General features: G+C 32.6%; 1 protein-coding gene across 1 annotated transcript; it reads right to left on the reverse strand.

The window, feature by feature from the left end:
* Positions 1-955: 955 nt before the first annotated feature.
* On the reverse strand, positions 956-6,080 carry LOC114722930 (truncated transcription factor CAULIFLOWER A-like). The gene is made up of 8 exons (XM_028909050.1): positions 5,893-6,080; positions 3,840-3,915; positions 3,388-3,452; positions 2,879-2,978; positions 2,640-2,681; positions 1,767-1,808; positions 1,512-1,651; positions 956-1,091 (listed from the first exon to the last, which is right to left on the reverse strand). The coding sequence occupies exons 1-8, from the start codon at positions 6,078-6,080 to the stop codon at positions 956-958; spliced, it is 789 nt and encodes a 262-aa protein (XP_028764883.1).
* Between the last annotated feature and the right edge of the window lie 6,675 nt (positions 6,081-12,755).

The raw sequence follows: 12,755 nt of genomic DNA on the forward strand, positions 1-12,755 counted from the left end.
TGCTCGTTATTTCCAACTTTACAAAAATAACTTCAAAAAATGGCATATAACCGCATAAAATTATGAACCTTACAGTGATTTTTGGATATATTCAAATTCAGCTCATTATCTTTAGCCCTAAGCTTCAGTCACGGTCGGGACACGGCACATTTTAAAATAAAGAGGAGAAAATTACAATGAGGGGCCAATAAAGGACACTTAAAAGAAAACATTTATGTTAAAAAAAGAATATTGTATTCGTAATGGGAAGGCAAAAGTATACTCATCTATTTTGTGCTTTTTAAGTAAAAATATATTGACCTCCTATTTATTTATCTTAATTATAAAGACTTTTTTAATTTTTAGAAACCTGTACTGTTCTGATTCCTTCGGCACACATAAAACAGATGTAAAGTTTAATTTTATCGTAAATATATGGATATGCCTCCAGCTTGAATTTCAAGTTTCAACTGTCAATAACATTTTTAATTTTATAATAAATTTTATCAATTTTTTAATTTGATTTGAAAATCACGAGTCCCAAAATCCAAGTCGCCTGTATTCTCAGGGTGTATACTGAATTCTCATCATATATCTATTTTATAGCCTATACACAATTGTTAGTAATTAAGTATTATTATATTGTTGCAAAATAAAAGAAAAAACGACCGTGAGAAAGAAAATAATGGGAAATGATGAGTGACAGGAAGGGAAGGGGAATGAAGATTTGGGATGAGCAAAGATAATAAATAACGTAGAAGAGCACATACCAAGGGAAGCCCTAGCCTTGCTAGGCCTAACAAGAGATCCACAGGCTGCATTTCCCAACTACTTAAAGGCACAGCCTCTATATTTACAGTACACAACACAAAATATGAAAACATAGCTACTCCCACCATATATTTCAGATGTTCCCCTTTGATATTAATCAGCTTCATATATCACAGATTACATATACACAGGACTCTCTCAGATCTCAAATGTAAGAGCTAGGCATGTGATGAAACATCATCCAAGGTGGCATGACGACGCTGTTATTGGGTCCAGCTTCAGCTTCAGCTTCAGCGTCATCATCCCCTTGCAACATCGCTCCTCCTTCTCCGCAAGCTCCACTGCGCAGTTAAAGTACTTGTCACTGTCTATCTACCAAATATCTTCATCAAATTACACATAATAAAGCACATTCTCTACCAGCTAGAATAATTAATGATTGGCATCAGTTAGTAACCGTGTTAGTTGCTCACTGTGCATCTGTGCGTGTGTGTGCTAAATTATTCGTAATTTATCCATAAATATCACATAAATTAAGTAGGAAATGCTGTCAGAAAACATCTTGCAACATCTACTCAATCCGTCTTTATATATATATATATATATATATATATAGCTCCTATAACCCTATGGATCCAGTGGAAACAAGTGAAACAAAACTTCGCAGAAATATAAGTTTATTTTCTGTGTACAAGTGTGTGTGTGTGTGTGTGTTTGAGAGACAGATGGAGAAAGATGTGAGTGTGTGTGTGTGTGTGTACCCGAGAGTTAGAGTAGGTGGCGGTGGTGGCGGTGGTAGCTGCGGTGGAGAAACGTTGAAGTTGAATGGACATTGGCGTAGGGTTTGCTGCCTACTTCGGGGACCCACGCCATTTGTCAGTGACTTCTCCTTCTCCTTCAACTACACAAATGAATACAATCAAACCCAATTTCTACTCATTCTTCTGTGAATAATTAAATGAGAGATACGCACGAATTGTTTCAGTTCTGGATGAAATAGGGCTAAGTTAATATACCTTCTTTGCTAGCATGTTGTTCTCATCCTTCAATGCCTTTTCCTGTTGCTTTGCCATAACAGTTTATAGAGATCGCAGCAGAAAAGAAAATTTATTATGTTACAGAAAAAATGAAAGTTCAACAAATCATCACCATCGACGAATTAATGTAAAATATAAATTTATAAAAAAATGCATTATGTTTACAATATAATTAATGTAACTTATTTTTAAAACTTTGCGTCGAATGCAATAGGCTTAGCTCGAGTATTAAAAGATTTTTTTCGCCCTCAAAAAAACAAAGTTGGAAACTCGCAAAGCCATATAGCTAGCCTCTACGTAGATATAGAAGGTGTGCTTGCTTCCAAACATAGTTAATATTGTATATTAATAAAATTCCGAATCGACAATTTGAATGCATATTAATTAATATACAACATAAAAGAAGCTACCTGTTAAAGTAATGTTGTGATGTGTGTATTTATATATATATTTATATAGGTGTCACAAGGCTACACGCACAACTGACGTATGGTAGCAATAGCCAATAGTGTTGAGCTATGGACTGATAGCATAAGCTAATATATAGCCTGCTATATATATTGCCTACTGTGTTCTGAATGCGAATAAATCAATCATCCATCAATACCATTATATACTAATACAGACACGCATATATAATAAAGTTCTAATAAATATTACTATTAATATAACTTATGAATTATGAATAATATGACTCTGATCTTTTCTTACACTATGTATAATACATGCTTGAATCTGCTTGTATGCACCGTCTATTATATTTTGTGTCACTTAAAAGTATAATAAGGTTTAAGCACAGCCATATTGAGATATATATATATATATAAAAAAAAAGAATAGTCATATTAATACCTTTCTATGCTTCTCTGAGATGGATTCTATCATGATTTGGTTCTGCACAAATGAAGTTTGATATATCTAAGAGAGTTCAATATTAATTAACAGAAACATTATAAACATGTTATATTAGATATATATTCAATTTTGACGATGCTTTTGATTCCCTCTTTCATATTGTCCCCCCCCCCCCCCAATTTAAGCAATGTGAATCATTTTGAGGCAGGTGGCGGGATAATGTTCAACTTTTTCACCTTTTTGGTTCTGATGCGCTTCAGTGCATTTTCAAGCTGGTGTTCCAGACTCTGAAGCTCCTTCAAACTCAAGGGATCCAGATCCTCTCCTTCGTAATTCCTATTTTCAACATAATATGTAGATGTCGATCGTTAATCATGGACAAACTTTTGATTTTGTACCTCCTTTATTAAACTACATCCAAATAAAAAGCACCACATGAAGCAAAATAACTACTACGTTTTATGTTTTCACAGTCGTTTGCTTTGAAGTGTCTGTCAGAAAAAGAGGATGATTGGTATCATATAAACCATATCAAGAAGATTAATTATGTAAGCGATTAACTATGCCAAGAAAAGCCAATGAAGTTATGAGGAGTTTTGTCTTTGTTCCATTCTCCACTTTTCACCTCCCTCCCTCTCTTTGTGTGTGTGAAGTGTGCGCTTCAACTACATTATTAATATTGAGAGACTAGAGAAAACCAGTTGTGAATTCTACCTTATGTTCAAGGCCGAAGAAAGAATTTTACCTTATGTTCTTCTGTAAAACTTCAGCCCTAGTAGTGAGCTTGAATAACTCCAAAGACAAATTTCCCTACAAAATTTTTCAGACGACAGTTATCAAGTAGACAAAAGCGCCTATTTTAAAGGCAGCCATGCAAAAATAGAATTCTTTGCCATAAATATACAACCAGAGGAAACTAACGAACAACATTGCTCAGAATGTGTAATCCGGTTAGTGAGAGCATTCAGATCATGTTAATCGTAAACTTTGAATCTATAGTTAGACCGAGTTATATATAAATTCGATTATATTCCGATTTTATTCGATATTTTCCTCCCCCCTCCCCCCAAAAGCTAGGTCTGTACCATGATTTTATGGTTTACAAGAAGTTAAAAAACACACAAAGCGAAGCTAGTCTCGTGTTGCAACAGTCAGATTCTCAAAGAAATAATATGTTTTCTATATATGAATGAGCACCTGGGAATCGTTGTTACTTCCAGCGAGTTGTTCTGAGTGCGAACATCTCTCGTATCGCTCCAGAATGCTATCCATGCTGTCCCATAAATAATATTGAATTTAAATTAAAATTTAAACAATTTAACAGAAAATCAAGATCAACACATAAATATAATATATATACATATTGCCAGCAAAATATAATATATATTGATAATGATCATAAACAGTAAGTAGCATGATTTATATCAAGCTCCTCCTTGCAAGCGAATGGAGTTCTTTTAGTTACCATATAAGAATTACTGACTGAACATGTTATTCTTCTTATCTACCAATTAAGACATACTACCTTCGATCCTTCATATAAAATCTAGTTTAATTTTTATTTTGGTTCTAAATATAAGATTCCAATTTATTTTGTCTCTCTTATTTATCTATTTTTTTTCAAAATAGTCCTTCTAATAATAGTAATTCTAGCTAATAAACCTGATTAGTAAGGATATTTTAGAAAAGACAACACTTATTTATTACAAATAACTAACTTAACTTATTTCTTTAATTTATTTAAACTAGCCAACTAACTCTTATAGTTAGGACCGGAGATAATACTTAGCTTATTTCACATAACTCTCTCCATTTTATTTTATTATAAATTCATTTATCGTCTTTTGAAATCAAGAAATATATTCATATTACTGTAGTCATTCTACCCTATCTGGTATCACTTCACAGAGCATAGCCTTGCAAAGATTTATTACTTCATCCAACCACAGGCTGCATGCACTTCTAATTATAATTTTAAAGTGCACAGATATACGACATATATAAATATGCAAGGACCAAATATGTTTGGGACCTAACGAATATTTTAGTTCTATTAGGCACATTTTAAAATTATTATATTATACGATTTGTTCTTGTTGGTTTTTTTTTTTTGGGCAACAGGTAATAAAAGGGCACAATAGGCGTTACATCTAGTTACTCAAAACAGACTCTAAGAGTAGAGTGGCCTCTACCATAATCCTCCTAAATATTCTTTGTTCGTTTTTTTAGCGTTGCAAGTCTGTCGGGATTTGAAGTGTCTTTTTTAATAAAATAATAATTTATATATCTGTTTTTTTTTTTTGGTTAAAAGAAATTCTATATCATGTGAAGCTACAATTCGCCAGCCTATAACAGATCCAAATTAGCGTGAAGCATACTATAAGTAGCAGGTGGTTAAAAAAAAATAATAATAAAACTACATACTCAAAAGCCTAGATAAATGTAAGATTTTAGGGATCAGACAAAAGGGTTAAATAGTCAGAAGACCAAGTCTACCAGCTTCTATTTTTATTTTTTCCTAATCAATAACTTACCCTTTTGTTTTCTATCAAAATTACCTACATCCCCAAACAATAGGGTCGACAACTATGAATGTGTGTGTATGTGGGCGTCATATTGAGCTATAAAGACTGGATAAATCGGATAAATTTTATACTTTTAACAGAAGACTTTACGGATTACGTAGTTTCAAATTTCAATACAGCAAGTACGTATATTTATAGAGGTGAACTGCGTTTTAGTGAAAAATGCATTATAATTTGCCACAAACAGTTAGGGTACTCTTCTTCGTTTTCGTGTCGCGCCCACAACACATATGAATTAATCACTAACACGTTACACAGACAACCTCCTACGAGCATGCATGAGAGATATGTCGTCAATATTGGTCTTGTCTGCAGAATCAGACGCAAGGGGGAACAGAAATCAAAATGAGTCAGAGATATGAGAGAAAACTTAGTTTGAGTGGCGAGAGGATTGTTTAAACTGAGGAACTAAATTAGTATACAGAACTGAAAATGCTAGGAACTGCCTCTGATAGAAAATTAAAGACTACTTCAATTTAGCATAGTGCAGGATGATATCAGCACCGTATAAGGGTATAAACAGATAGAGAGGAAATGGAACAGAAATTTAAACATGGTGTTTATTTATGTATATGTGTGATTGGATCTCACAACAGAATTATATATATACAAGCACTGATCGAGGAACAAGACAGAGAGAGGGAGGGAGAGAGAGAAGGAAGGACCTGGAGGACGGAGAGTTAAACTCAGTGAGTTTGCCCCTGCAACTGAAGAGAATCAAAGCGACCTGAGCATCGCAGAGCACTGAGATTTCATTGGCTTTCTTAAGCAGCCCGCCCTTGCGCTTTGAGAACGTCACGTGCCTGGTCGAACTGTTCTCGATCCGCTTCAACTGAACCCTACCTCTCCCCATCTCCTTCTCCTACGTTCCTTGTTTCTTTTACCTCTTTTAACAAACACACAAAAACCAATTCAAGTTCAAGCAGATTAGAGAGACCAGCCCAAGAAAACAAGATATCATTTATGTGCATACCGACAACAATTTATCTACATATATAAGGAAACCCTAGAGAGTGTCAGCCTGAGAAGAAAGAAGAGAGTAGGGTAAAGAATGCCAAAAAAGAATAGGCAGGGCAAAGAAATGGCGAGTGTGTGTGGTATATATAGAGTCTACAACATGGTTGTTACTTTCGTGAGGGTTCATGTCATTAGAAATATAAAGCGGAGGAGAATTTAATACCAGTAATGGGGAAGAAATGACTGCACTGCCTGTGCGGGTTTGAACAACAAAGACAGAAGGGAGAGGCAAAACCTAAACTAGGGTTTCTCTCTCTCCCTCTCTCTCTCATTTTTGTAGGGGGTTGGGACGCGCAGTTCCTTTCAGTACAATGCGTTGTCGAGTGGGGAGTGGGTGGGACCGGGTAAGGACATTGCGTTGTCGAGTGATAATTGGAGGAGGGAGATTGTAGTGGGACCCAGAAAGGACGTGCAAAGGAAATAGAAGGGCACGTATTTGCGTGATTTTGAGTTTTCAGATGCCCTGATTAGCTGAGCCGGCTCGGGGCCCACCCTCCCCCTCTTCCCATGTTTGGGAAAAATGTCTCTCATAAGCTAATTAATTAATTTAAATTAGTTATTTATAATAAATAAAAAAATTTTAAAATATCCTTACTAATTAGATATATTAACTAAAACTATTATTATTAAATATGAAAAATAAAATAGATTAAGGTCTTATATTTATGATCAAAATAAAATCAAACAAATTGTTATATTAAAGACAAAAGGTAGTATCAATTAAATTTCAAAATTTTGAAACCAAAACTATAAATAATATATATCATTTTCTCGCCATATTATAGGTAGGATATTTAGGCTTCAGCGGTCTATGTGGTTAGTAGTGGTTATTTTTGCTATAAGTGCACGTAACTACGTATACGTCGGTTGAAGCAATAATGAAATACACACAGTTTTCTCAGCTTTGAAATAAATAAAACATTAAAAACTAGCCATTAATGTTTCTAAAATGTTAAGCCTGTTCATGTAACTTCTCTAGTTAATTAGCTTGTTATTATTTTGTGAAGTTTGGGAGCCTAATATGATAATCGCAATATATTTTTTTGGCGAGGATTTTTTTTTTGAATTATATTTAACAAGTTTTTTTTTAATTTTTGTGCAGATAAATTTCATGACATATTATGTCTTATTGTGCAGAATTTACAAGAATTTATTGTCAAACTATTCAATTAACTTGTAGGACTCTTTATTTAATCAATTAACTACAAACTGCTAATCACATATATGTCCCTATCGTCCCCCGATCTGTGTGAAAAGAGACAGGAGGCATGTCATGTCATTTTGAAAGATACAGTAACAATTGAGTCAGCCAGCTTGTTTAATGGTATCTCCGATTCTTTGCAAAATGACCACTTAACTAATTTAGAAAAATTAAAAAATATTAAATAAATTATTTAATTATAACATATTTTATATGATTTTTTTGGAATAAGTATTTATGCGTATCATTAGATTATATATTAGTTAATAAGTCAAGTAAATTAATTTCAAGAAAAATGATACGTATAAACACTTTAAAATAATTTATTTAATTTTCTTCATCTTTCTAAATTTATTAACTCGACCTTATATTCAGGATGACTACCAATAGCATTATCATGCTTACCTGAGTTCAATCTCTCAACATCATTCCCCCCAACACACCAAGATTCTAACTTTTAAGAGGTGTTTGGTAGAAACTAAACCATAATTGTAAAAATAATTTTACGGTATACGAAATAAGTATGTTAGAAAAGTTTTATTTTGACTAAAAAAAAGCACTTTTGAAAGAAACCAAACACCTCCTTGATGTCGCTAAAAAAAGAATCTCATTCTCATTCAATTCGGCCATAGCTTCTTTTGTCTTGTACAATTAACTAATTTGTCAACTCGGGCTGTTTAGTTTTTCCCATGCTTTGTAAAACTATTTTTATGATAAAATTAATTTTAAAATTATAATTTAGTTCCACTCAAATACCTCTTTAATATTAGGTTCCAGGCCCCAAAAAAAACATAATATTACTTTATAAATATAAACAGAAAAGATTATGATAAATGTTTTTTTCATGACGGAGATGATTGATGCGATTTTGCTACTGTTAATTAATAGTAAAGATATAAATATATATGTAGATATTTGTAGACACAATGAACAAGTCAGTATTGAACCAAACCAGAATAAAAAGTCAGTAGTAAATATAAGGGAAAAAGACAATAAAATACTCTCAAAATTATTAAACGACAAATTAGGGTAGGTAAATTTTAAAATCCCAATTCAGATCCCAGGTACCATTTTGAAATTTTCAAATGTTGTAAAATTACACAAATGCCCTTTACCTTTTTTTATACTTTTTTTAAAATACTGCCACATTAGCAATTCCAGCCGCCGGTGACCCTGCCGGCGACCAACCACCGGAATTCCAGCGACCGGTCATCGGAGTTTCGGTGACCGGTTGTCAAAGTTCCAATGACTACTATTTCTTATATATTGACTACTTTTTTTTAGCTATTGACTATATTTATTTTTGAACTTTGATAACACGTTACCGAAACTCTGTTGACTAGTCAGGGGTGCTCTAGTGACTACTCTTTCTTATGTATTGACTATTTTTTTTTAGCTATTGACTAAATTTATTTTAAAATTCTGATGACTACTCTTGCTTATGTATTGACTACTCTTTTTTAGCTATTGACTACATTTATTTTTAAATTTTGATGACTACTCTTGCTAAGCTATTGACTACTTCAATAATGCGATTTACTGCTCTTGTGTAGTCAATAGTTATATAAAAATATTCATTGGAACTTTAAAAACAAAAGTTGTCAATAGTTAAAACAGAGTAGTCAATAACTACATGGAAGTAGTCACCGACAGTAAGGACAATGTTGTCATTTTACAAGATTTGAAAATTCCAAAATGGTACTTAGGGTCTGAATTGAGATTTTGAAATTTACCTACTCTAATTTGTCATTTAGTAATTTTAAGGGTATTTTACTGTCTTTTTCCCTAAATATAATTGTTAGCGGCGATTAAAAAAAAAATTATGACGAAAAAATTGGTGCAATAACTTTCACTGTTAAAACTAGAATATTTGAACTGTAGAAAATGGCAGTAAAGGAGGACCTTTTTCAACAATGATGGCCATTTTTTGTGTTCCAAAGAGAGACATGTGTATGAGAGAAAAACCAAAAAAAAAAAAGCAATTTAAAGTTTGTGTACCATTCTTCCTTGACTAATAAACACACTAGTAATTATGCTAGTAGGGACAAAACACTGCAAAATGGTATATATCCTACAATAAAAGGTTTTACATGATCGAGCCTTAAAATAAAATTGTGACGACGGCACTTGGTTAGTACTCCTCCGATCCTTATTATAAGACCCAATTTGACTTTTTATTTGGTCTTAATTATAAGACCCAGTCCATTTTGTCTCTTATATTTATGTATTTTTTTCCAAGATAATCCTTCTAATAATGATAGTTTTAGCCAATATACTTAATTAGCAAGGATATTTTAGGAATGACAATACTTATTTATTATAAATAACCAACTTAACTTACTTCCTTAATTTCCTCAAATAAGTCAATTGGGTCTTATAATTAGGACCGGAGGAGTACATAGTTTTGTCAGTACTACTACTTCTCAATGCAAAACTAATCAATCATGCTCTCTTACAATTGCCACTCAATGCCAGACCAAAACGACACATATTTCTGATTTTTTTTTCTTTTTAAAGAAAAGAGATCGGGTGTTAAATGTCAATAAATGCAAAAGGGCATTTTGGTAATTAAAGGAAATAATATTGGGAAATTCAAGGGTGGAGGGGATTCTTATTCTCATTGGCTCCCACTACCGTTGATGAAAATAGTCCTATTGTTTAGTGGTATGGATACTTTATTACAAGTAAAAAGTCAAGAGCTTGACCTCAAAATTTTCTAAAAATAGAATGCCACAGATTTAAATTTACTTATAACTCCAAACTACCAGTGATTGCCCTTTATTTTTTTTATTTTAAAGAAACATAAAATATCAGTGAGAAGGCCAGTGACGTCATAGGCTTATAAGGAGACCTCAAAATTAAAAGCATGAAATATTAGTAAGAGGGCCAATGATTATAAAATTTAGCGATATGTAAATTCCTAAGCAGTTGGTGTTTGCCATTTAATTAAAAAAAATTAAAAGAAGAAATATTAATGAGAGTCATTAGGAGTTAGGAGTGCTATGGAGGCACGTGATGGATGTTGAAGCAAAGCAATGGAGTTGCAACTGTATGATCTCTTTCAAGATTTCATTCCCAATTCCCAAAACCATTCCTTTTTCTGTGTGTCCAACGGATGCGCATCACTTCCCTCTCACCTCCCTTCATTTTCAAAGGAAAATTGTTATGAAGTATTCCTCTTGTCTCTAATATAGGATATAATAATTGTTGAATTGATTTTGTTTTTAAATATAAAATCTATTCTCATATTTATTAGTTTTTCCTAAATTATCTCAATGGATACTCCATCAACTATAATCAAGTAGAAGAGGAAGAGAAGATAGTAAGAAAGATGAGTATGGTGTTTTAAGAAAAAATATGTGATGTTTTTTATAATTAAATAATTTACCTAACTTTCTTAATCTAATCAAATTAGTTAAATAGCTCTTATATTAAAGACCAAAAGAGTATTACCTCTGGTCTTAATATATGATTTCGTTTATAGACTATAAACAAAGTCTTATAATTAGAACAAGACGTACTATCAGATAATAAACATAATTACTAAAAATATCCCGATAACAATAAAATATTATAAATAATAACTACTTACTTATTATTAGAACTTACTAGTAATTATTTTCTTTTGACTTCTTTATGATTCTCTCTTACTACTGCAAATGAAGATTCCTTTATCCATTCCATAAAATCCATATCCTCATCCTCTCTCTACCATATTTTTTGATGTAATCATCTCTCTGTTTTTTTTTTTTTTTTTGCATATGCACCCAGTATCCTAGCTACCATATCCAAGAATTACAAACTAGATTAATCCGGATCAAACCATGGTAGGATTCATATGTGCGGTAACCCTATCACCTACATTGCTGCATTTTCAAAAGATTAGACCCGTGACTTTTGGTTAAACTGAAATAACTCCTACTAATTAATCTGAGGGCTGGTGTTCATAATCATCCCTATTTCTATAACACACGCATATTAGAGTTTTTTTTTTTGGGCCAAAGCACGCATATTAGAGTTGGGACCACCGAAAAAAAGGCATCATATTAAAAAGAACTCTTTTTTTTTTTAAGTGACCTGACGGCCTAGCTCTTTCTGTTTTTTTTTTTTTTTCAATTTATGCAATACCAAAAGCCATCATTCTGATTTGCTAGAATATGCCTGCCTTTAGAACAAAAAAATTAGGTGTGTTCGTTGTATAACATTATATGAGAAGTAAAAGATTCTAACAAAACCACTAAAAAAAATAGTCATCGCGATTAAAGACGAAAGCTAAAAAGGCTGAATCTATAAATGTTCCATATCTCCTTGTACCTGAGATGACAAAGTGGTAAATACCAAACAAATGTCATTTCTTTCGCCTTTTTCCTAATAAAATGAGCAAGGTAGTCTTTTTTTTTTTTAAACGTAGCTCACTTTTACATGGGCCAACTTTTACCTATCCCAACCTAACCCATTTCTATACTCACGACTTTAATGGGCTAATTTCATTGAACTGGAAACATTTTCTAAGCCATCTTATAGAGTATAATATACATATTTTTAACAAATTATATTATGAATGAGTTATAAACCTTGTAACTCGTTTATTTTCTTAAACTACGGAACCTACGACACTCACCATAGTGTCTATAATCTGGACTCAATTATGTTACCCTGAAAAAATAAAAATTAGTTATAATATTAGAATAATTGCGTTGACATTTAGCTGGGTTTCTTAAATATTTAATCAGGATTCAATTCCTATAGCGATGTGTATGAAAAGGCTTTTGTGACTAGCATTAAAGCTCCTTCAACAAGTTTATAGTACTATAGGATTAGTCAAGTCTAGTAGTAGTTGATTCACTAGGCAACCAAAGAAAAATAATACTACTTTTGGTCTTAATTATAAGATCTTATTTATAGTCTATAAATAAGGTCTTATGATTATGACCAAAGGTTGTAATAAAGACCTATACTCGAGGCAAACCAAGAACATGTTGAGGTTTGAATTCAAGCGGGCTCAAGTCAACGAAATGGCCTTGGACTCCCATAACGAATCTATCCAATGTGAGAACTCTCACATCAAACAAGTCTGTACTCAAACTTGATATATATATCCTACCAAACTGAAATATAAATCCTATAAAATTCCACTGGAGGTATAAATAGGGCAAATCTCCCACAATCTTGATTGACCATCTCCCTCCAATTCTTAAAATGATCGTGCATTCCCTCTGTATCCGAATACGCATAAAATCTCTACCCAGACCCGAAATAGACAAGAGTACGTCCAATAGCATTCAAAGGAAAAAAAAACAGCGCAAAGCC

The sequence above is a fragment of the Neltuma alba genome, unplaced genomic scaffold (genome assembly GCF_004799145.2).
Source record: "Neltuma alba isolate B1F8T4 unplaced genomic scaffold, ASM479914v2 tig00012116_pilon, whole genome shotgun sequence".
NCBI lineage: Eukaryota > Viridiplantae > Streptophyta > Magnoliopsida > Fabales > Fabaceae > Neltuma > Neltuma alba.

Bases quoted from the DNA above. Each gene is read 5' to 3' on its own strand.
- LOC114722930 (XM_028909050.1), bottom strand. From the start codon at position 6,080: ATGGGGAGAGGTAGGGTTCAGTTGAAGCGGATCGAGAACAGTTCGACC. The intron at 3,453-3,839 runs GTGCTCATTCAT...AAAATTTTGTAG, and splicing joins GAAGTAACAACGATTCCCAG to GGAAATTTGTCTTTGGAGTT. The intron at 2,979-3,387 runs GTAAAATTCTTT...TGTTGAAAATAG, and splicing joins GTTTTACAGAAGAACATAAG to GAATTACGAAGGAGAGGATC.